This window comes from Emydura macquarii, unplaced genomic scaffold (genome assembly GCF_026122565.2).
Source record: "Emydura macquarii macquarii isolate MOO-44397 ecotype Brisbane River unplaced genomic scaffold, CSIRO-AGI_Emac_v2 contig_1119, whole genome shotgun sequence".
In the NCBI taxonomy this organism is placed as follows: domain Eukaryota; kingdom Metazoa; phylum Chordata; order Testudines; family Chelidae; genus Emydura; species Emydura macquarii.
The window spans coordinates 2,388,644-2,413,422 of record NW_027131256.1 but is presented as its reverse complement, the minus strand read 5'-3'; the positions used below and the strand labels follow the sequence as shown (position 1 = coordinate 2,413,422).

General features: G+C 45.1%; 2 protein-coding genes across 6 annotated transcripts in view; one reads left to right on the top strand and one right to left on the bottom strand.

Annotated features, from left to right (window-relative positions):
* Positions 1-11,193, bottom strand: part of GDAP2 (ganglioside induced differentiation associated protein 2) — a 39,161-nt gene extending 27,968 nt beyond the window's left edge. The window contains exons 1-3 of one of the 2 annotated variants that reach the window (XM_067545965.1): positions 11,075-11,193; positions 7,892-8,138; positions 5,460-5,599 (exon numbers count right to left, since the gene is read on the bottom strand). In XM_067545965.1, the coding sequence (XP_067402066.1) occupies positions 5,460-5,599; positions 7,892-8,067 (316 nt within the window). In that variant the 5' untranslated portion in view covers positions 8,068-8,138; positions 11,075-11,193. Of the gene's footprint in view, positions 1-1,305; positions 1,490-5,459; positions 5,600-7,891; positions 8,139-11,074 lie in introns of those variants that run through there. The other variant, XM_067545966.1, reaches the window with a different exon arrangement.
* Positions 11,194-11,235: 42 nt separating this feature from the next.
* Positions 11,236-24,779, top strand: part of WDR3 (WD repeat domain 3) — a 30,615-nt gene continuing 17,071 nt past the window's right edge. For 3 of the 4 annotated variants that reach the window (XM_067545960.1, XM_067545961.1, XM_067545963.1), the window contains exons 1-11: positions 11,236-11,345; positions 12,729-12,931; positions 14,230-14,439; positions 15,098-15,216; positions 16,198-16,276; positions 17,555-17,650; positions 18,481-18,591; positions 19,556-19,657; positions 19,805-19,902; positions 21,337-21,447; positions 22,157-22,387. In XM_067545960.1, coding sequence (XP_067402061.1) covers positions 11,252-11,345; positions 12,729-12,931; positions 14,230-14,439; positions 15,098-15,216; positions 16,198-16,276; positions 17,555-17,650; positions 18,481-18,591; positions 19,556-19,657; positions 19,805-19,902; positions 21,337-21,447; positions 22,157-22,387 — 1,454 coding nt within the window. In that variant the 5' untranslated portion in view covers positions 11,236-11,251. Of the gene's footprint in view, positions 11,346-11,871; positions 11,990-12,728; positions 12,932-14,229; positions 14,440-15,097; positions 15,217-16,197; positions 16,277-17,554; positions 17,651-18,480; positions 18,592-19,555; positions 19,658-19,804; positions 19,903-21,336; positions 21,448-22,156; positions 22,388-24,779 lie in introns of those variants that run through there. The other variant, XM_067545962.1, reaches the window with a different exon arrangement.

Here is a 24,779-nt window from a genome sequence, read left to right as displayed (position 1 = left end):
AGAAGTGGCAGATCCCTACTCAAATTCCCTTCTCATCAGAGGGGAGAATTGAAGCAGGGTCTCCCATTTCTTGGGTAAGAACCCTAACCACTGGGCTGAAGGTTATAAGGAAGTTCCTCTTCCTCTGCCCATTTCGCGTGCAGTTACTTGGCCTCTTATCGTGCTCACTCGATCAAGCCCCACACTTGTGTTACATGGAGGAGAACCTTTCTTTCCCTAGCTCATGTATTGTGCTTGGGCTTAGGCAGCAGAGAGGCATCCAAATGCCTAAAGTGAGGCAGCAGTGTGCGCGTCCAGAGAAAGAAACAGGTGCCAGGAGAACTTTTACTGCAAAAACTTTGGCCTTGTCTATACTAGCACTTATGCTGGCAAAATTTTTGTTGCTCAGCTGTGTGGGGAAAAAAACCAAAACACATAAGTGCTTGTGTAGCTGCATTATGTTGAGGGGAGAGAGCTCTCCTGCTGACATAATAAAACCACCTAAATGAACAGTGGTAGCTATGTTGGCAGGACAGCATCTCCCGCCGACATAGTGCTGTCTACACAAGTGCTTATTTATGTTGCTCAGGAGGGTGTTTTTTCACACCCCTGCATGACAAAAGTTTTGCTGGCATAAGTGCTAGTGTAGGCAAGGCCAAAGGCACTGAGTGAGTTTAGGCGCCTACAGGGTTAGGGAGTTTGGTGGATCTCAGTGTTGCCTAGAAACAGGACAGATACTTAAATACCTTGAATTCCACCCTAAAGGTCTCTATTCTTCCCTCATTGTTCTAGGCCCATTCAGGATGTAAACAGTCTGATGGGGTGAGCAAAAGCAACCCATGGAAAAGATACTCTTCCACAAACAATTTTTTCTGTGCAAAACTAGAGAGAACCTGACAGGAGCACAGGCTGGGAAATTAACAGGGAGAGAATAAAAAATAATCTGAAGTATAAGTATCCTGAGCAATGTCACAGTTTTGGGATAACTACACATTTGACCCCGACCCCCAATGATATGCGCAAGGAATGTCCTCTGCGGCCTCAAGGTGACTTTCTCAGGTCTCTGGGCATGGACCGACATCTCTCCCCCTCTTGACTAGGGGTTAGGCTTTCAGTCCCCTTGTACTTCCCTGTGTTTTTCCTAGCTGGTTTGACAACGTCCAGCACCTACACTTTGCTTTCTCTATAAGGGCTATGACCAGTATATGTCAATAGTTATAAGTAATCAAACAATTCTTTCAAAGCAAGCATCTTTATTTAAGGACAAAAGCATAAAAAGAAAACGCATAAAACAATAAAAAGATCTAAATGTGTACTTAGGCTTACCAGAAGGCGTCCAATCAGCCCTCATGGGAGTGTCTGATGTGTTCCAAACTCTTTCAAACCCTTCTCCAAGAGTTTGCCTCTCTTGGTTATCAGGTCATGCCAGTTTGTAGTCCAAGAAGTTCCCTTCCAATCAGTTCAAACTGAGCCTTTCTACCAGAAAACCCTCTTTTTGTTCCCAGGCCTCCTGAAACAGGTAAAACCACTTACTGTCCCTTTCCACCTTGGGTAAAACTTCAAAGGCTCATCTGCATAGCCAGCCTTGGGATTTTGCATTAATAACCGCCTACTGATTCTAGATTCTACAGGGAACCCACCTAGTGAGCCAGGGACACAAACACATATGATGTTTATTGATATAAAGGTCTGAACATTTTATGTGCCCATACCATCTGGTCCACCATAAAATAATAGTCTTTGAAGATTTTCATGATTTCAATGACTGACAAACAAACAGATAAGAAAGGTAACATTAAATGCAGTCGTTTCAGGGTATGCCTGTTTTACCTCTACTTCACAAATCAGGAGCAAAGCACAGTGGTGCAGTGAATGGCCCAAGGTAACACAGCAATCAGATGGCTAAACAAGGAACAGAGCAAAGATCTGATTTTACCCAGTCTGGTGCTTTAGACATTAGACCATCCTTTCCCAAACTTTAAATGGAAAAATCTGAGTCTTCCATCTAAAGAGTATTTTGGAGAGAAACAGAGCCATCAAGTAGAGCCCCATAGCATTTGGAAGACTGTTACTGTACTGCCATTATGTGGTATTTTTTAATCAGCTGAAAGCACATGCACACATGGAAGGGCAGCAGACAGATGATAAACTGACAGCAATTCATCTAGAAATCTGCCTCCTCCCCCTTCTTCCTCCCCCTGGACATATTTCTGTGTTGGAGGAAGCTGAACAGAGTGTTCCCAGGGTCACAGGAATCAGCTGAGCCATAAAGAAAGCACTCCAGGCTTGAGCAGAAGCAGTGTATCACATGCTTTAAGCATGACTCTTTCTCAGGGCTTACAGAAAGTGGATACGAATGGGTGGGAGGAGGATGTGACAGATAGAATAACTGCTTACAATATCTTTGGGAGATCATACTGTATTTAAGTGAATGAATGGTTTATGTATCATTGCGGGCCAGGAACTGTATGCACTCTATGCGGAGGAGCGTTACCACAGCTCCTTCAGGAAGTGAAGCCAGTAGGGGATGACTGAGGCAAATCACTCAGGTTATAACACCTCCAGAGAGATACCACCTTCTGGGGATGCTCATATATCCTATTTCACACCTGATACTTCAGAGACCCAACAGACAAAGAAAGGACTTTTAAATAAATAGCTTGAGCTTAAACTGATTCCAAGCCTTTGTTCTGGCTCCTGATCTAATGACTGATATGAACTTGCAACCACAGGGAAAACCCAGTTCTGGGGTTTGAATGAATGACACCTACCAGCCCTATGTTGGAGAGGTGTGGTGGGGGGGGGGGGGGGGGGGGGGGTGACCTTTGGTAAGCTTTGTGACACACATGTAGGTTCTTTTATTGTTTTTATAGGCCCTCTCTAATGCTTTTTTACCTTAAGAATAAAAGTACTTGCTTAGAAAGAGCTGTGAGGTAACTTGTAACAGTTGGCAATATATTGGTCATAGCTTTCAGAGAGAAAGCAAAGCACAGGCTAGGCAATCTGGCTTGTTGGGAATATCAGTGTAGATCAGGGAGCTGTGCAGCCTTAAAAACGCCAGTCAGAAGGAAGTGAGATGTATGTCATCTTTGCCTATAAGAGGTGACAGCTGGGAGCTGGAAACCTGTAAGTGGGTGCCCTTGAGGGACAATGCAGGGGGAAATACAGGTGCAGTTACCCTAAAACTGTGACAGAAGGCATAAAGAAAGAACTAATTGAAAGTCATCATTGCAGCACTCTCACTGTAGGACTTGGGACCACAGCACCACTCTGTGTCACCTTCTCTCCAAGACCTTTTGCTACATAAACCACTGTGAAACTGAACAAGGAAGAAAGTCCAAAGTGATTTCAAGGGTACAGGTGACAAACAGATTACATGTTAAACTTATTAAGTGAACTCAGTAGATATCTCCTTCTACTTCTGTTGTGTTTGAGACACTGAAGTGGAAATGCCACTATTCGTGGTACAGCCTTCCTTGACCCTGCAGTACTCTCCTGGAAACCATCAGCAATCTAGCACCACTGGCTGAAAGATGTGTATGGATTCCAATTAAATACCGCTACTTTGGGGGTTGAGGATGGCAGATAGTGCACCAACCCGTATGGGAAAAGGAAATTGCATAGAGGACAGAAGGCTAACCCCAACTCTTACAAAAAGTGCCCAACAGAGCAGAGAGAACTTGAGATTTTTAGAGCCTGATCTGAAGATACTATCCTACCCTAGAGTAAGAAGCAAGGATCTCAAAATTTACCTTAGAAGGATGAAGAGCTGCATCAAACCTGCTGGGATTCAAACCTGTGGTTTCAGGAATCTAGATCATCCTCCAACATCCACCGTACTTCAACTATGCCTGACTACAAAGGACATTCCTTACTGTGCACAGAAGCCTACCTCTCTCATTTGCAGATTTACTTTCCCTTCCTTTTGATTCTGAATTACTCACATGAGAGAAGTTGAATCAGGAAAATGTAAACTGAAGAAATTAATCCCACTTTAATTTAAATGTCTGGTGTAGTCTGGATTAGGAATATCATGCCCCTTCTTGAGTCTTGGAAAACTGACACAACCATCACTTTTCTACTACATGGCAAAGGCCTGGACTCACTACCTACAGAACAATCAAGATGATCTTGCGGTTAAGGCACTGGACTGGGTTCAGGAGATGTGTTCAAATCCCAGCTTTCTGTAGCACTATAGGCAAGTCCTTTAAACTTTGTCTCAGTTACTTATCTGCAAAACAGGGAGGGCTAACTTCCTTAGCATTTGCAAGGTTCTCAGATACTACAGAGGTGATAAGTAAGTATCCAGATAAAGAAAACTCCATAATTCAAAGAACATTTCTCTCTAGAAAAGCAGAATTGCCAGCCTTCCAATAAGGCTTTTCTTTCAAACACTATTAAACTGGTTTATGGGACTATTTTTGGTTTAATACAGGGAAAAATGAATGAACTAACTAAGAAATCACTAAGACTATTTTATGATGTAGGGTAGTAACAATTTATCCATTACTAGACATTGGTTCCTAAAAGATTAGGTTGCATGGCTGCAGGCCGCCAGCATTTACAGAACCTACTCAACATCAGTGGCATACCGAGGAGAGGGCATGCCCCGGGCGCTGCTGACGCCTGCCGGTGTAGTATCGATAACTATGACCTATCAGAATTTGAGAGCATTCCAGACCTAGGTCCCAAAGTCTCAGATTCTGGTTACTGGTACTACACCGGCAGCCGAAGGCTCCCGCTGCAGGGGGAGCAAACGTCCCCCTGGTCTCTCCGCCCCTGCGCCTAGCGCAATGAGGGAGCCGCGGGGACCAGAGCCCATCACACCCCTGCCCCCACCGCCAGGTGGACCAGGGGCATCTGACTGCCCGTCACTCCTGCTCCCAGCCACACCCACCACCACCACAGCATGGAGGGGAGTGAGGGAGTGTGGGAAACAGGCCCGAAGACTGTTCAGCTGCTGCTGAAGGCGGGAGGTGGGGGGATGAAAGTATTGGCTCCCGGGTGCCGGAGACCCATAGTATGCCACTGCTCAACATGAATTCTTGTTGAGTGAATTTCGGTGGGGGTGAACTACAAGACTCCCTGAGCATCTCCTTAAAAAGGGACAGTACAGCAAAATTACTATTCATACAAGTTCAGTCACTACAGCAAGAACTTTTATAACTGCTCTTTTGGATAACTTCAAGCTCCATGCAGCTTCAGATAATAAAAGAGATGAGTGTGCCATAGTCTGAAAGTAAGAGCTCAGCAACTTGAATGGCTGCTAGAAGCTTTTGGGGGGTCTGTAGTCAAAATTAGAAATGGAAGAAGTGTCTGCCATAGTCTTCCCAAAACTCCCCCCCATATTTCACATTAAAACCAGCTAAAGGAAAGAAAGGCACGTCTTGTCTTCATCTTCCTTTCGCTTCAAACCCAGATACTTCTGCTATGTGCTACATGGTGGCAGCTACATCTCTACAGAGCAGGATTCTCCTTACCTTTGAGTTTCTGGAGTTCGTCCCTCAGGTCGGGACCGGCATGCATGAAGATGCTGTCAGATACTGGATTCTTATCTGTGAGAGACTCATTGCTGGTGTTTACTATGGCTGTGCAGTTCAGTAATGCTACATCTCCTCTCCTGAGGAAACAAAGTCATTGAGTCCCCGTTAGATACACGAGCTTGGCACCATAAAAGAAGTGCTTCTTGACTGCTAAGGGGTTATTGTTATCTTGCTTCATGATACACTGTACTCCTGTCTCTCACCCTGCCTGAGAGATATATTCTATAAACAGAAGCTTAGTTTAGAAGGAATTGAGGTTCATTATACATGACATAGTATGTATGTATTTTCACAGTGAAAACCTTAAATAGCAATGAAAAGTTAAGTTTCAAGGGAATCTCTTAACCATATCCTAATGCCCACACACCACATTTCCACCAAGTCAATCTTCACAATGAACTTCACTTTACCTCCAGCTCATATGGAACAGACTACATGCAACCCATTATTCTCCCTCACAGTATAATACAACCTTAATTTCAAATTCATGTTTCTCCAGTGAACAACACATTGCATACTTAAGCAGTACCCTTGTCAACACTGAGCAATGATTTGTAAAGAAGTTGTATGTTAAACTATGAGGGAGATGAATGTGTTGTGTGTGGCATGTTTGATCATCAGCTGGAAGTAGAAGTAAGTTCCTTCAAATGATGTGGAGTCTGTCACTGGAAGTGTGGTGTGTACAGTTTAAAGTGCCCCATAACTTGGCTTTTTCTTGCTTTTGAGGGTTTACACTGATGGGATATTACACAACCTAATTTTATTTAATATGCTGCATTTATGGAATTTCCTGGAATTTTTACTATAGCAACTGTGAAACTGTCTTATGGGTGGTATAATAAGGGAGCAAGGAATCATCCCTGGCTTTCCATATGGCAAATGGGAATATGGAGAGAACAGTGATGTTTGAGGTGGGTGAAGGGGAATATTTGTGAGATTTGGTCTGTCTATAGTCTCCCTAACTCCAACATGATATTATCTGTGTTTTTGGGGCCTGTTAAGTGCTGCATCTGATCTACTGAGCCAACCATGGCTCCTCAGAGCAGAGGAGCCTCTGTAGAAACATCAGAGCTATGAATTTAAAGAAAGCCTTCTAATAATAAACTAATATAACTAATACAGTGCTGTCTCTCAATCTGCACGTAGTCCACTCAAGCACATCTACCAGCTGCTGCTGAGAATGTTGAAAAGCTACATCAGAATGAAAAATAACCGGAGTCTTAGAGTTTTTATTGCCACTGTTCAAAAACCTGTGGGCAACTGTGAAAGTGACAAGAATCTAGTCACTTGCACTCTGATGCTGCAAGGGAAAGCTGTAAGTAGGATCAGAGACAGGCACTGAAGGAAGAAATTGAGGCTAGGAGGGGGAAGGGTAGAGCAACAGTGCCCCCACCAAGCCACACTTGCAACAGCCAAGAGGATCTGGGGTGAACAGGCAGGGATGAAGCCAGAGAGAATGTTACTACTTCTGTGCAGCATCCAGAAGCGGCTGGAGAAAGGGGTGTTCTTCAAATTTACCAGACATCTGCGATTTGGAGGCTCAATGAAAGAGAGAGACCTGAGCAAAGTCAAGAGATCCCAGCACAATCCCGCTTCTTAGCAGCTGGGGAAAGAGGGTGGCTCTTCATTTTACTCCTGCCCCTGGGGGATTCCCCCACTTTTTGTACTTGTCTTCTGCTGGTAGGTTTAGTCCTCTGGAAATTAGGTGTTGATAAGTGTGAGCAGGTGGGTGAGGGAGAGGAGATGACACAGATGGGATAAGTTAGCACAGACAAATGTTGAGATAGGCAAATTTTGGAAGAATAAGAAGACAGAATATAAAGTAAAGAAAGTATATGAAGGCATAGAGACAGAGAAGAAGAAAAAAATGACACTGAGGACAGTACAGGAGAAGATGCCCATTATTCTATGAAAGGAATATAGAGAAGGCAAAGTGAGGTGAACCCAGAAAGGCACAGAAGGTAAAACAATTGCCAGAAAAAAAAAGTAAGTAGTGTTTTTAAATTGTATTCAACACAAAGGTGATTAATGATATATATGTTACTATTAAATACATTGTGTAATAAATGGTACACAGCTATTTTGTTTTAGTAACTAGTTCATTGCAGGTGGTATGTAGGGACAGGCCCATCCAAGTGGTACAGGGATGAACTTCATTGGGTCCCTCACTCAACCTACATCTTAGATTTTCCCATCTTTCTCCTTCCAGACTTGACCTATGGATGAACCTCAAGAGAAGAAAAGAGAGGGAAAAAAATCACCCCATATGAAGAGCTTTACTTTGTGGTGATGACCATTTTGTTAGGCACTCAGATACCACAGTAATGAATGCAGTCATGGCAAAGAGGCCAGAGCTATTTTGAACTTACCACAATATTATTTTTGCATTGATGTCTTTCCTGTATGGGAAAGGTGATCTAACGTCATGTTGGGGTTTTCCAATTGGAGTTTTGTGGGAGTCCAGTTGGTCTGCCTCACAGAAGTCATTCCAGGCTGGCAGATCATCAATATCCACAAATTGGGAAGGAGCACCCAACGGATCCATGGAATGGAAACAGCAACTCCTATTTCCACTACCTCTTCTGCACTCCAATTCTCACTGGAGTCTTTCTGGTGCTTCAGAGGAGAAAAATAGGGTCACAGGCCTGGATTTTCACTGAGAATAATTCTGCTGCAAAACAATTAAATAATTTGCAGGTAGTAATGTTTTGTTTCCAACCTTTCCTCTGTCTGGTTTCATTTTTTGAACTCAAAATGTCTGTGCCTGGTCTCAGTACAAAAGGTGAATTGTTTTGGAAAGTCTGAGCTAAGATAATTAATCTATTTTTTAATTATTCAAGGAGTGAAAAAAATTTATTTTCCTCACTATAAAAAAATTGTTCCAATTGGTCTGTAAAACTTGTATTTAAAAAATGCTGAATGTATATACTCAAATTTTGCAGATTTGTAGTTCAGCCTAAGTAAGGAAAATCAAAGTTAGAAGAAAAGTGATTCAGTATTTTAAGTCAAGAAGGTGCAACATTACACACTTAAGTATCCACAACAGGATAGATTTCTTTTTTAACTACCTTAGTACTTAAGCATCCAATCCTGTGAGACTGAGCATCCAAATGAGCATTCATTCCAAATGAAGTACTATTGAAAGTCGATTAGCGTTATGGATGCTTAGCTCCTCTTAGGATTAGGTCCTTAGTGTTTTAATAGCACCTAAACACCCTTTTAAAACAAACAGTCAAATTTGCTTGCTTGCTTTCTATTTTGCAAAAATCAATAGGGTCTAAGTGGACTAATCACTAATACTAATTGAAGTCTATTCTTCCCCTTCCCCAAGACTTGGAAAGTTTAACACTTAACATACAGTTAAGTTAATTTTTAACTTTGAGTTAATTTAACAATTGCAACAATGGCAACAATTTTCAAAGTCTCCTATTTCCCATGAAGTCAAAAAGAAGCCACAATTTCCCAATCCTACTCTGAATCAGACTGGACTCTCTGTAAAGCCACAAAAATTGGTAAGGTGACTTGCAGTTTTAGCAGTGTTTCTAGAATCATCACTGCCACTATTTTCTTATACAGCATTCGCAAGGGATGCTTTCTACCATCTCTGATTGACTAGGAGTCTCTGCCTCATCCTGGCAAATGATGACCTGGCCTCCTTTATGCACATCTTTGTCAACTCTTGTCTGGACCATAGTTTCTCAACCTGTGGTACGCATATCCCTGGGGGTACGTGAGACAAGAAAATTACAGTTTCTTGGAGGCTAGCCCCAGGCTATGGAATGAACTCCCACAGGAACTAAGGCCTTGTCTACACTAGCACTTTCACCGGCAAAACTTTTGTTGCTCAGAGGTGTGAAAAAAACACTCCATCAGAATGACATAAGTTTTGCCAGCATCAACGCTTGTGTAGCTGTGTTATGTTGATGGGAGCGAGCTCTCCTGCCGACATAATAAAACCACCTAAACAAGCGGCGGTAGCTATATCAGCAGGAGAGCATCTCCTACCGATATAGCATTATCCACATAGGCACTTAAGGACGGCAAAATGTACGTCACTCAGGGGTGTGTTTTTCATAAGTGTTATTGTAGACAAGGCCCAGGGCTCATCACAGAACATCACCTTATGCATATGCACTTAAATCCTAAAGCAAGCCAAAACAACAGAGCAATCTAGCACCACTGCAGCCACTGGCACGTTGAAACTGAGAGGGGCCAATGAGGAAAAACAGTTCAGAACCCCATGAGAAAAGAAATAGTATTATATTATGTGGCAGTCTGCATCAAGGCAGACACTTGGGATGAAACCTCAAATGCACTGAAGCCCTGTACAATTGATACACTTGTATCCACTTCTGACAGAGATCCAAAGTTTTTTTTTTGCAGAACAAGTATACTTGTTTAGCCAGTGAAGCATGTGGTACATGTCACATAACCAGAAAGGATGCAAAAAAAAAAAAAAAAAAAAAAAAAAAAAAAAAAAAAAAGCAACAGAAACACTTTGTGGGAAGAGGGACTGATTTCAAAGGAAAAGGATTGAGAGTTGAAAATATATAGCTTGGTAAACCAATAAAAATATTGGGGTGGAGGGAAGGATAACAGTCTAAAGGTGTGATAGATACAACAGCAAGAAAGAAGAGAAATTATTGTAGGTGATATATGAGTTATAACCAGGAATACTTTAGTTAAAATAACAAAAGCAAAGAAGTTAGACTGAACAGTGGGAAACATCAGCCATCCTCATTTTTCTCCTAGGAGCGTCTTTCAAGAGAACAATTGAAGCCAGGGATATATAAGGTCTGTCGGGCAGAGCCTATCTTTTTATTTCTGCCTGTGCAGCATTACCGAAGCCGGTGGAGCTGTACGATACAATGATGAGCGTCTTCACCCTTTCCTACATACCCTACACAAGGAAGCAGGGAAACGAGCTCCCCGGCAGAGCGCGCCGGCTTGGCCCCCCGCAAGGGACGCCTGCCCCGCACGTATCGCTAGCGCAGGCGCTTTACCCAGGGCAGATGGCAGCAACTAAAGACGTTTCTAGGCAAACGCGAAGCGTGTCACGGACAGACACAGGGACAGAGACTCCCGCGCCCAGCCTCCCCTCAGCCTAAGGCCCGACCGGTCGCCACCCCGCTACAGGCCGTAGCTCGCTCCGCGTCCCCCCAACGCCCGGGCAGCTCCCTCAGCGTGGAGGCACCGCCCCGCCCTCCGCCAGCTGCCTCCTGCCCCCCCGCCCCGGGCAGCGCGAATCCTGCGGCCAAGGCAGCCGCTCTCGGGCCGGACCGCGCTCATTAGCTCCCAGCGACCGTTGCCCGGCGGGACAGACCCGGGCCCCGCAGCCCAACGGACACGGCGGCTGCGGGAGGGGGAGGGGAACCACAGAGACCGGCCCCGCCCGGACCCCTCAGCACCAGAACGCAACGCACACTGAGACCCCGCCCTACCCCCACCCTGCTCAGCAACGCCCGCCGCGGAACTTCCCCTTAGCAACGATCCCTTCCCCCCCCCCGGCCACCCCTCGCGCCCGCCCTCGCCGCCGTCTCTGCCTCACTCACGGGCCAGCCCCGCTCCCCCCATCTGGCGCGGGGGTCCCCGTCGGAGTCGCAGCGTGAGCTGAGTCTGCAGCATCAGCAGCGACATCACCTAGGAAGTGAGCACTGAGCTTGATCGCCCCCTCTCACATCCGCTTCCGGCCGGGTCAAAGCCGACCAATCCCACACCGAACAACCCGGATGGGGCGGGACCCTACGTCACTTCCTCTCGGCCCCGTCCCGTTCTTTCTCGTGGAGTCAGTTGGGGAGGGGAGAGCGCGGCACGCGCGCAACGGTACGTAGCCACTACTAGCCAGCCAACCCTAGCGGGGCCGGCGCGTGACGGGTGCGGGAGCCTCGCGGCGGCGGCGGGAACCGCACGGGATTGAGCGTTACAGCGCGTGCGGCCGGGCTGCGCCTCCCCCGCCCGCCCCTTCCCTAGTCGGCTCGGCGCGGCTCTAGCCCGCCTGCGGTCAGCGGACCCTGCCCGGCCGGCCTCGGCCCTGCGGCTGCCCGGCGTAGGCAGCGGCCTGGCGGCTCACGCGAGCGTCCCCTCAGCCGAACGGCCGCTCAGAGCCGTTGCGCGCGTTCTGCGCCCGAACGTCGGGGGAGGGAGAATAATCCGGACGGCGAGAGCCGGGTGGAAGAGCTCGAGCGGTGACGGGACAGCGGGCAGGGGGGAAAGCGAATGGAGTTTGTGTTTCCAGGCCAGCGGTTCCCCACTCATTGACCGTTGTGGGCCGCATCATGCAGCTCCGGTGTGTCTGTCTCTGTGTAATGTAACCTGTGGGCTTGATCCAGCCGCACAATATCTGTATTACCTGTATGGCCCTGAGGACGTCACATGGGCCGCAGGCCGCTGGGTGCTGGTTGGGCCGCAGGCGGGCCGGTGGTTGAGAACCACTGGCCAGTTGAGGCATCAGAGAAGGGAGAGCTTGGGTGAGGAGGCCACATTTAGAACCGTGTGTTTGATTCTTGGCTCTGGTCCACTCTCACCTGGCGATTCGGCGGCAGTCATTATGCAGACTACGCAGAGTAGCTTGCGTAACTCACGTCGACTGCTGCGCTTCCCTTCTGCGCGCTGTCTACACTGCGCTGACGGGAACAGCGTTCCCGTTGATGCAGTGCTATGCTATTTGATGGGGTGGTTTTACTCAGTCGCCTTCCTGATCGATTGGGCAGGTCTATACTGACCGCTTGATCGATCTGGCGGCGACGAATTTGCCGCCGTCTGTATAGACATGGCCTAGGTTAGGGACGCGTGAAAAGATTAAAAACAAAATAGGTATAGCATGGTGAAGTGATGACAAAGAAGGAGCATGGTAATTATCTGCAAGTGTTTGTAGGGTGCAAACTCCAAGGAAAGACAAGGTATCATTTAGGGTGGTCCAAAGTAGGAATAATGAAGAGTAATTGGATGAAATTGGGCAAAGAAAAATGTAGGCTGAATAATAAAAATATTTGTTTAGTGCAGTCTGACACATTGTGGGGTAGTCTTCCAAGGGAAATATTGAGTGTCCCCCTCACTTTGAACATTTGTCCACTCCAGTTTTAATAATACTAGAAGATGTTCTGTAGAGGAAAAGTGGACTTGATGTCATACGCCAGTGCTTTTCCAGCCGTAATTTCTCTTTATAAGTGAAATTCTTTTCAATGTTTCCTGTGTCTTTATGTCCAGGTCAGCTCCCAACTGGATCTGGAAGTTGCACCATGGGTCTCACCAAGCAATATCTGCGCTACACAGCTAGTGCGCTTTTTGGAGTGATCGCTAGCCAGAAAGGCAACATTGTCTATGTGACCCTGCGGGGTGAGAAGGGCCGGTATGTGGCAGTGCCAGCCTGTGAGCATGTCTTCATCTGGGACACCCGGAAAGGCGAGAAGGTGATGAGATGTTTTACCCACTGAGAGCCAGAATGGGGTGACACTGCTGTGTTGTAAGGCAGTGAAACTAGAAAACTGCAGCTGCATGAGTTAACTTTGTTGGGCACTCCCCATGCAAAGAGGTGAAATAAACTTAGAAATAGCGGTTTCTAATATGCCAGAAGTGCCCGAGTGCAGCCATTGGCCGTTAGCTCCTTTAGAATTCTGTAGTATTGGCTTGGGGGGCACGTTCATTGGCATTGAGATACTATCGTGGTGGGGTCATAAAAAATTCCAGGGATACTCTATAGTGGAGAGGAGATTCCAGGTTTCCAGTGTGCAGTGTAGCCGGGCAACTCAGATCAAGACTGAGTCTGGAACTTGTAGTGTCCATAAGCTGCATTTCAAATAAGATGAATGCATCTGCAGTCACCTCGCTTTTATGCAAGCTACCAGCTGACAAGACCCTTAGTTTAAGTTCTGTTGTTTCTGACACAAGTACATGATACACATACACTGTGCGGTGCCTTTCCTAAGCAAACTTAACTGATCCTAATTCTTTTTTTTTTTTATCTTAAATAATTTATTCAGGTAGAAAGGAATATTACTCCTAGACCTCAGTGTAAGGGTTGAAGTTCCAGTGCTGACAATGCAGAGCAATACAAGGGGATGTGAGAAGTACTGCTTTAGATGATATATTAGAGCTATGCTGTCCATCTCTGTAGCTATCCAGATGAAAGCTAACTCTTCCAGAGAACTAGCTGGCTATATAACAGAGTAACATTGTGTAACATTCCCTGACTAAACAGATGCTGCAGTCACAGGTACTGATACTGTGTGCAGAATGGCTGTAGTGTTTTCTTCAGCGGTCACTATGCTGCTGCTCGCTAACAGTGCATTAGGGGTCTTTTGGAATTCTAGACTCATGTACATCCTGTGGAAAAATTAATTCTGTTGTATGCCTAAGAAGAGGAGCTGGAATGGAAAGGAATTGTTCTGTGAAGAGATTTGGGATGTCTTTTCTACTAGCAAGCCAGGGGAATCGCTTTCTAGCTATTAGACTTTTGGGGTCTAGTTCTTGTTGCACCCTGATTTGCTGTTTGGCCTGGCAAAGTCACGTCCCCCGTCTGTGCTTTAGTTTCCCCTTTTTAAAACTGGGATAATGGTATTCCTTCATTTCAGTAGAGGAGCGAGGAATGAGTTTCTAAAGTACTGGGAGTCCTCAGATGCAAGATAGACAAGCAAAGTATTCTTTCTGTTCCCTGTGAGTGTGTCTGGCTCTGACCTGTCACAAACACTTTGTCTTCTGAAAATTACAGGTTCTCATCCTTCAGGGTCTCAAGCAGGAGGTGACTTCTCTCTGCCCATCCCCCGATGGGTTGCACTTGGCTGTTGGATATGAGGATGGATCTATTCGTGTTTTCAGCCTCCTAAGCGGTGAAGGAAATGTCACTTTCAATGGACATAAGGCTGCAGTTACAACTCTGCGGTATGATCAGCTGGGAGGCAGACTGGTGTCTGGCTCAAAGGTGAGAGTTGGTGGGAGAAGCCAACAGTCAGTCCTTTCATAATCAAGGAGGGCTAGCTGCTCTGTGGAGATGACTTGTAGACATGGCCACGTGAAAGGTTAAGTGGCCTGAGGGGGTGGAAGGGAGGGATAGTGCACTAGAATAGCTAGAAGGGGGTGGTGAGAGGATCAGGGTCAGACTCACAGCCAAGTTGCATCATCAGAGCTTTATGGGAGAGGTGAAGACTGGCATAGCAAAGGGTGTTGTAGATAGATCAGGACCACAGTGCATTAGCAAAACTACATAGGGGAATGTAGGACTGGAATGGTGGGGGTGCTGCAGATTGGGAGTGAGGTACATCAGCAGAAGTGTGCATGGGAGCCCAGGACAGGAATAGCAAGGGGGAGTGCAGATAGCGATTGACGTACAGGGGCAGAGCTGTGGAGGACAGAGGGGGTGTGCTAAGTCTGAAATAGCTGAGGTGTTTTAGCAGAGCTGCATATGTGTGTGTGGGGGGAGAACAACTCCTGGCTTTATGAGCTGTTCACATCACTATGCAATAGAACTCAAATTTAGAGGAAAGCATACGCTGCCAGTCTAAGGTAGTTTATTGGGTCTCCTAGCAGAAGATTTTGCTGAGGCAGATGTCCATTCCTTGGTGATGTCTCTTTCCTTTCAGGACACAGATGTCATTGTGTGGGATGTCATCAACGAGAGTGGGTTGTACCGGTTGAGGGGGCACAAGGATGCTGTCACACAAGCGCTCTTCTTGAGAGAGAAGAACTTGCTGGTTACCAGGTAAACTGTACTGCTGAGCTTGCTGAATTGGGAAGTCAAGAAAGCTGTCAAGGCTTTACATATCTATCGCATCATCTTTACTTACTCTTCAGCTCCCTCTGGTGATGCTGGCTAAATGTGCAGTGGAAATTAGGGTATGTCTGTACTGCAAGTGAAGAGATGTTTAATCTAGCTAACACAGGTAATTGTAGTGAAGATTTAGTGACCTGGCTGTGTACCCAGGCTCCCTGTCAGGCAGCCATGCCAAGCAGAGTCTTTAAAATGCTGATGCTTTAAAATGCTGATGCTTTAACATAAAAGCTCCCATTGATATCAATGGTAGTAGAATGGAGCCTGAAATTAAACAAAATAATTGCTAATAACTTTACTTTATTACAGCCTGTTATTGCAACCTGTTTTCTGCAAGTAAAGCTAGAAACATGACTCCTTAAGGAGATTTAATTATGTCGGGAATCCGAAGGGGTAGAAACAAGCTGTATTTGATTGTTACAGCACCTTTCAAATGGAAAAGTCCTAACACTTCTGATAAACTAAAATGCAGCCCTGTCTGGTGCATTTAATTTTGCACAGGTTTATTGCACAGTTCATTAGGATAGGCAGTGAAGAAGATTGTGTCAGGTAAAAATACAGGGGAAATTTGGGGAGACCCAGTGTTGGAATTTGGCCAGCACACCAAGCCTGGCATCCTTGCCCTTTAAAGAAAGTAGAATGGTTTCTCCATTACACAAGACTGGAGTTTTCAGTGCTGACTCTTAAGAAGTGCCTCCTAATGAATCACCAGCACATATTTCATGTTTTGCTTGCTCTCTTATCCTGACTCGGCTTAGCTTGTAAGACTTGATGAAATCCTAGCCTAAGTAAGTCTGACATCTTGCAGCATGCTTTCCATTTTGTGTTTATTACTCTCTTCTAAGTGCATAGTATTAGCTGAACTCTGGTGACCTTGCCTCATGTCTGGGTGATGTCATTGGTTTTTTTCAGCGGTAAAGACACCGTGGTGAAGTGGTGGGACTTGGATACCCAGCACTGCTTCAAAACTTTGCTTGGACACCGTACTGAGGTAAGTAAGATGCAGAGGTGCAGGGAGGGAGTTCAGTAAAAGTATTGCAGCAGACTGGCCATAAGGCAGCTTCCATGGTTACAGCCACACTGCTCAGGATTGGATTTTTAGGTTGTAAGCACAGCCCCTATGAAATATTTGTGGTTGGCTGTTGTGAAGAGGGGACAGGTGAGAAGCCTTGTCTCTTGAGGGGGCTTGTATAGCTTTTGCTGGGGGTGATGTGGTCAAACCAGATCCTTTTGCAGTATCCTATGTGGAAGGGGCTCGAGCTCTCTGTTCTCATTTTCCCTTTTATATTAAATCAAGGAAATTCAGTGCAAGAAACCTGTTACGTACAACTTTAATGAGAAGATTGAATCCACTAACATGATGAATTTCTTGGCCAAAGCCCTCGTAGAAGTTTTCACTTGTCCTTTTTATATATATATATATATATATATATATATATATATATATATATATATATGCATTTTAGGGCAAGAACATTGCAGACTATTGTTTGTTATACCGGTAGAACCTCAGAGTTACGAACACCAGAGTTATTAACTTGATTGGTCAACCACACACCTCATTTGAAATTTAAGTATGCAAGCAGGCAGCAGTAGCATTTTTCTTCTGCATAGTGAAATTGCAAAGCTGTATTAAATCAATGTTCAGTTGTAAACTTTTGAAAGAACAACCATCACATTTTGTTCAGAGTGACTCACAACCTCCATTCCCAGGTGTTCGTAGCTCTGAGGTTCTAATGTACTGTATTCAGGAACTACTGTCTTTCAACTAGAAGGTTAACTGCAAAAAGAAAAATGTGTTGTTTTTTAATGGTATATAAAGATAGACAGTCTCCCCCCCCAAAAACCAAAAAACCAGGCCCCTTCAAAAGGATAACACTAAATCTCTAACCTAGAGGGATTTTGTATGGCTAAATTCACTAATGTTGGTGAGGCGTGCAGATGCTGTGGTGATGAGAGGCCATATAACTAAACATGTAGATGCTGCTTAGCCCTGGTCTGTACTTACCCGGAAATTCGGTGGCAGTTGACGGGAGTTACGCAAGTTACGCAGAGTAGCTTGTGTAACTCCCATGGACTGCTGTGCTTCCCTTCTGTGCACCGTCTTCACTGCACTGCGCCACTTGAGGCGGTGGTTTACCAGCATTGACTTCCTGATCGATTGAGCGGGTCTTCACTGACCGCTCAATTGATCGAGAAAGATCGATCTGATGACGGCAATTTTGCCACCGTCAGTATAGACATACCTGTTGTGTCTTCTCCTTGGCAGGTGTGGGGACTAGCCTTTGTGTCAGAAGAGAAGCGTCTCATCACAGGGGCCGCAGACAGTGAGCTCAGGGTGTGGAACATCACCTACACCCAGGAGGTAAGAACTGAATGCCTCATTCTCGGTAGCTTCACTTTGGAGCGGATTGAACTGGAACACAGCAGGACCAAGTGGCTTTCTGGGACATAGTCAATATCCATCCAGGATGTTCTCACAGTAGGAGCAAACATTGTTTCATGGTTTTAACTGTAGTATTTCTACTGGCTCCCAGGATGGTGTCACTTCCAGCTGTGTTGTAGTTCTGTGCAGACTGCCTTTGTGCGTGTGTGTGGGAGCTGTCCCAAGCACAGGGCAGTTACTGCTGCAGAATTAGGCACAGGGAGAAGCTGGAGGAAATTCTCAACTGGGGATATGCATGGTGATTGCAGACCACTCCTTTTCTTTGTTTAAATTGGGGTTAGCCAAATGAGCATGAAATGACTCATGACTACCCTCCTCTTCACTGTGTGGGTGTGGTTTGTGGAGGGGATTGGTTTTGACATCCAGTGCTCCATTTGGTCTCAGGAGAAGGCCACTTGGTTTGGGGTGGTGTAACGTATGCTGGAACTGATGGTCTGCAGTTGGTTTCATTTTATGCCAGGTACGTGCAGCACCCGGTGCCCCAATCAGTTGCTGATGGGGACCTTGTCTAGGCAACGTTTGGGAGCCCTGTTTTAGGCTGCGTTGTAGAAGCTCTTCTGAAATGAGCTGGTTCCATTAGATTGCTATCTACACTGTAATGGCTCCATTTCATAGAGCATCTTTCATCCTGGTTGGTCCCCTGAGCACTTTGAAATGAAAGTCATGGAGGGATCAAGGTGTAGGTGGGGGAGAAGCCAGAGGACTAAAGCTCTTGTGCTATGGGTATTTCTTTTGTTTGCCACAAGCAGATGAAAGACCCTAATGAGCCAGAATCCAAGAAAAGCAAAGGGTCTCCATCTGGAGCAGAGGAGACCTCTGAAGTGGATGAGACCTCAGACCTGGATGACACTCTGGAGGAGGTAACCCCATTCCTCATGCTAGCTAAGTAGTGCAGGTTCACAGGGTGTTGTGCTGTCAGTGAGAGTAGATTCACAGCTCACATAACTAAATAGGGGTTTGGGGACAGACCTGATTACCTTGCTGTGTTGGCTTTGTGCCCTAGTGATGATCTCTAGTGCTTCTAGACAAGACATTCCTGACTCATAAACAAGAAATCACCTTCTGCCTTCTGAAACAATCTCTCACTTAGTCTGTCAGGTGCTGATTGACCTTTCACTAAATTCCTCGTCTCTAGATCACTCACTTACCTGTAGGCACTTCCAGAGTCCTTTGCAGACTTCAGCTTAACTCATTGTTAACTTATTCAGTAGCTAGACATACAGCCTTAACTTTACATCCTTCCTCTAAGAACTTTGTCTCTTTTTTAAGCAGATAACGAAATGATCTCTCTCCACCTTCCTCCTCTCTCTCCTGCAATAGGAACAAAAGAGCATTCTCCTGCCAACATAGTAATAAATCAATAAATAAAAAATAATGAATAAAGAGTAATGAAACCACCTAAATGAGTGGTGGTAGCTATGTTGGGGGAGAGCATCTCCCACTGACATAGCGCTGTCCACACAAGCGCTTACGCCTGCAAAATTTATATCGCTCGGGTGTGTTTTTTCACACCCGTGAGCGACAAAAGTAGTGCCAGCATAAGTGCTTGTGTAGACAAGACCTCAGTGACATGCATGTTTCACTCCATGGCACCAAGAGAAAGAAAGTTTGTTCTCAGCTAAAATGCAAGAAACATAAGTTAAATTTGTGCCTGACAGAAATGTTTACTTGCTGTTAGTTTCCACTGTATTTGCTTGTGCATATCCCTGTCTCTCTTTTAGATGCTAGTCACATGTTGTACGCTCTGCCCTTTCATTGTTGCTTGTTAAGACTTGCTTGACCTTTTCAGACTACATTTTTTTTTTCCTTTTTGTGTCCTTATAGCGCCTCCTAAGTTGCAGCAAAGCCGGCTCCATCATGCGGGAAGGAAGGGACCGAGTAGTTACTCTCGCCACTGACCGGACAGGCAGGATCCTAGCCTGCCATGTAAGTAATGTGCTTTTAGTGGACTACAGTGGATGCTGTGTTATGTTTCCTCAGGGATTCTCCAAAGCAGCAACTTTTGACTTCGGCAACTTGCTGCTAGTACTAACTCTGTGAGCTTGTCTCTTAGTCAGTCTGTTTTGTCTCTAGGGAACTGACTCTGTTCTGGAAGTGTTTTATGTCCTTAATGAGGATGAAATTCACAAGAAAATGAAAAGGAAAATGAAAAAAGCAAGGAAAAAAGCCAAGTAAGCTCTGTTTTTTTGAGTAGATAATCTCCATGGGCTGAGAATTGGCAAAAGGCCATCCAGTGATAGGATGCCATCAATGAATCATTTGCAGTTATTCTGCATGTGTAACATTTTTCTGCGTGTTAGTCTGCTGTTAACATGTTTGCATCTTCCTGGCTTGGTGCTGGTGTGAGCAAGGTTGTTCTCTACTCCTAGTAATTGTGAGAAAATCACCTTCCATCTGATTCTCTTGAAAATGGGATGAGGGAATAGACAGAACTCCCCTTGCTGAGCCCTGCTTGTACATCACCATCTGTGAATTAGGAGAGTTGCACAAAGTAAATAACTTCCCAGTGAGAATGTTGGTGGTGCTTGGGTGACCTGGAAACCAGAACTTGGACATCTGCAGATCGTGAGCTTTGGGTTGGTGTGTGCAGGTCCAGATTGGGGCAGGAGGCAGACCGTTTTTTAGCAGGCAGCCAGATAGACAGCAGCTTTTATTATAAGTCTACTTTGTGCTTCTCTAGTGTCCATCATTCACACATCTCGTCTAGACAGCTCACAATACCTCTGGGAGATAGGTGAATGTTAGCTCACTTCATGGGAAAACTGAGACGTACCAAGGATATATTTACTTATATTTTGGTAGTGCCATGGGGCAGAATTAGGGATCTGGACCCCATTTTGCTGAGCTATGTACAGACATGGAACAAAACGATGATCCCTGTCACTGCGAGCTTTCAGCCTGATGGCTTGTCTGCGCTTGAATGTTATTTTGGTTTAAGGTAGTATGTGGATTTAAAGCATGAAGTTGTTCTTGAATAACTCCATGAGTGGACAAGCCCTAAGTAACTTGCCCAGGGTCATGCAATGAGTGGGGAGGGATGCAGTTAGGTTGGTGTCCTGAACAAATTTCAGTTATGATATCTACTTTTCTGTCTCCCTGAATTGCCTTCTGGTTTCGGTTTGATAGAGTATTCTCTTGCACTTTCTGTCCTAAACCTGTGGCTTGTTTCTGTGCTCCATTAAACAGTTGTTGGATTTCACCTCAAGTGTGGATGCATTTCAGTGGTAGGTGGATTCTCTTCAGTGAATAGGTCGCATAGCAGGGTGTGACTTGATAGCCCTCTTAATAAGACTGTCTAGGATCATTCTTCTCTATCTTTGCAACAAGGGTCCTGGGATCTCTTAAATTCTTCAGGATTGCCAGCAGTTTTGTTGACCATCAAGATCTGCACTGAAGAACATTGCAACTCCACTGCAACAGCACTTCTCTGTCAACACTGGATAAGGGTCCAGCTAGTTTTATTCAAAAGGAGTTGCAGTTAGTTTGTTCATTCTTTTGGGGGCGGGGGATGAATGTGTCTGTATATTTCTGTCCTTATGTTAGCCTGTGACTGGATTGGCAGTGCCAGGTAACCTGATTCCCAGTGGTTGTCTGACTTTTTCTAGACCGAAATCTGAGGAGGAGGAGGAGGAAGAGGAGCCAGAAGATAGCGTTGAGATGAGTCTGCAAGAAGAGATTCAGCGAGTCACTAGCATCAAAGCTTCTGCTAAAATCAAGTGAGTGCAAAGCCCTGTATTGGGGGTCATTGCTGCAGCTCAAACACCCAACAAGGGGGCCATGATTTGGCAAGAGTATGTATTTTAAGAACATGGCTCATCTGCAAAGATGAGATGCTGAGACTCCATAGAACTTAGAGCTGGGGAAAGGCCTGCAAGGTCCCAGCTTGTCCACTTCCACCCCATATCCTTAACAATGTGTTCACATCTCTGAGCAGGATTCTTCCCTGCCAGGGATTCTCTAGGGCAGTGGTTCTCAACCTATTTACCTGTGTTATGTGGGCTGCATCCAATACTACCTGTATGCCCTGAGGATGTCACATTGACTGTAGCTGTGTGCTGATTGGGCCGCAAGAGGCCTACGGTCTGCAAGTTGAGAACCACTGCTCTAAGGGATTGCCTAGCATAAGTGCTGGAACTGGGGGTGCTGATACACCCATTGGCTTGAAGTTGTTTCTGTTATATATAGGGTTTACAGTTGGATTCAATGGCTCTCAGCACCTCCACTATAAAAATTGTTCCAGCACCCCTGTTGCCTAGTCTAGTTTTAAATGACTGGTACAATGGGTCTTCTGCAGCCCTGGTTAGACTAGCTAACTCCACTGCTGACTGCCTCTCCTATCAAGAAATTGTTTTCAATGTTTTCCTTTTGTCTATTTCACCTCATTTCTCCCAGTTGTGACCCTGACTTCTGTGTCCATTTAAACAGGTCTTTTGATTTGATTCTCACTCCAAAAGGAGAGTTGAAGGCCACCTTACTGCTCCAGAATAACATCATTGAGTCATACATCCTGAACCCATCAGCACAAGTCCCCCAAGTTGTCCGAGCATCCAAGATTACCATTGGAGGTCATCGCAGCGATGTCAGGACACTGGCTTTTAGCTCCGACAACATTGCCATCCTTTCGGCTGCTGCTGAATCTGTCAAGATCTGGAACAGGTGTGGGTTCTGATTCTGTAAATTCCTCGTCATCTTCCAAGTGTCCTTGTCCCAAATGTTGGGGCTGTTTAGTTTAGAGAGGAGAATTGGAAATGGTAGAGGGGAATGATTAAGGAATACAAAATGATGGATGGCATAGAGACGGTAGACAGAGCACTCTGTTTACCCTTTCTCATTATACAAGGACAAGGCGATGCTCTGTGCAACTGAAAAGCAAGAAATTAAAAAAGCATAATTAACCCAGGGAACCCATTACCACTAGATATCATTGAGGCTAAGAGTTTAATGGGTTATATAAAGGACAGCTTTCTCAATATTGAGGATATCCACAGTCATAGAATCAAAGAAATGTAGGGCTGGAAGGCACCTTGGGAGGTCATCGAGTCCAGCCCCCTGCATTGAGGCAGGACCAAGTAAACCTAGACCATCGGTGACAGGTGTTTGTCCAATTTGTCCCTAAAAACTTCCAGTGGTGAGGATTCCACAACCTCCCTTGCAAGCTTTTTCCAGAACCTACTGACCCTTATAGTTAGAAAGGGTTTGTTTTGTTTTTGTTTTTTAAAAATATTTAACCTAAATCTCCATTGCTGCAGATGAAGCCCATTACTTCTTGTCCTAACTTCAGTGGACATGGAGGCACCTCGACATATTTAAAGACTGTTATTAGATCCCCCGTTAGTCTCTTCTCAAGACAAAACATGCCCTTTTTTCCCCATCCTTTTCTCATATCAGGTTTTCTAAACCTTTTATCACTTTTATTGCTCTCCTTTGGACTCTTTCCAATTTAGCCACATCTTTCCTAAAGTGTGGTGCCAAGAACTGGAGCTAGTATTCCAGCTGAGGCCTCACCAGTGTCGAGTAGAGGGGACAGTTACCTGCTGTGTCTTTTATATAACACTCCTGTTAATACACCCCAGGATATTAGCCTTTTTCACTTCTGCATCACATTGCAGAGGACCTACACTTTCCTTCATCTTTCTCTTGCTCCTAATGTAATTAAAGAACCTCTTCTTATTGCCATTTATGGCCCTTGATAGGTGTAACTCATTTTGTTCCTTAGCCTTTCTGATTTTGTCCCTACATGCTTGTGCTATTCTTTTTGTGCTACTTCTTAGCAATTCATCCAGATTTCCACTTTTTGTAGATTTCTTTTTTGATTTTAAGTCACTGATGGAGCCATATTGGCCTCTCACTATTCTTCCTGTCTTTCCCTTTGCATCAGGATAGTTTGCAGTTGTGCCTTTAATATTGTTTTCTAGAGAAACTGCCAGCTGTCCTGAACTGCGTTATCACTTAGATTTTCTTCCCATGGCATCTTACCTACCAGTTCTCTGAGGCTGTTAAAGTCTGCTTTTTGAAGTCCATTGTGCTTATTCTGCTCCTCTTATTCCTTCCTTCCCGTAGAATAATGTAATCTATTATTTCATGATCACTTTCACCAAAATGGACTTCCATCTTCAGATTCACAACCAATTCCTCCATGTTGGTCAGAATCAAGTCTAAAATGGCTGTCTGGTTACTTCCTCCATTTTCTGAAACAAAAAGTTGTCCTCAATACATTCCAAGACCTATTTGGAAATTTTGTGTTTTGCCATGTTAATTTTTCAACAGATGTCTGGGTAGTTAAAGTCCCCCCAGTACTACCAGTCCTTGTGTTTTGGATATATGTTTGTTCTAGAAATGCCTCATCCACATCTTCCAGATTTGATGGTCTAAAGTAGAGCCCTTCCACAAAGTCATCCCAATTTTTTTCCCCATTTATCTTTACCCAGAGACTTGCAACTGCTTTGCCTCTCACCTCCTTCTGAACCTCAGAACAAGTGTATATATTCTTGATGTTTAATGCAACGTCCTCTTCCCTTTTTTCCTATCTGTCCTTCCTGAACACGCTATACCCTTCTATACCAATACTGCAGTGATAAAATTTATCACACCAAGTCTCTGTGGTGCAATTGTGGTGCAATTTAGCATCTGTATTAATATTTCCAGTTCTTCCTGTTTGTTCCTCATACTGCTTGCAGTTGTGTATAGAAATGAGTCGTTGAGCGGATTTCCCCCATTCATTTCCTATGACCCTATTGTAATTTTTCATGTCTCCCCCAACATCTAGCCCTCTTAAGGTTGCCTTTCTTTGTGCTCACTGTGGGCTGTTGTCACCTGCCTCCTCTGAACCTATTTTAAGGCCTCCTTACTAGGTTGGTGAATCAGTGTAAGATGCTTTCCCCTTCTTGATCAGATAGACCCCATCTCTTCCCAGCAGTCCTCCTTCCTGTAACAGCATCCCATGATGAAGGAAGCCGAAGCCCTCCCCTCAACACCATCTGTGCAGCCATGTAGTCATCTCCAGAATGTGTGTGTCCCTGCCTAGGCCTTTACCCTCAGCTGGGAGGGA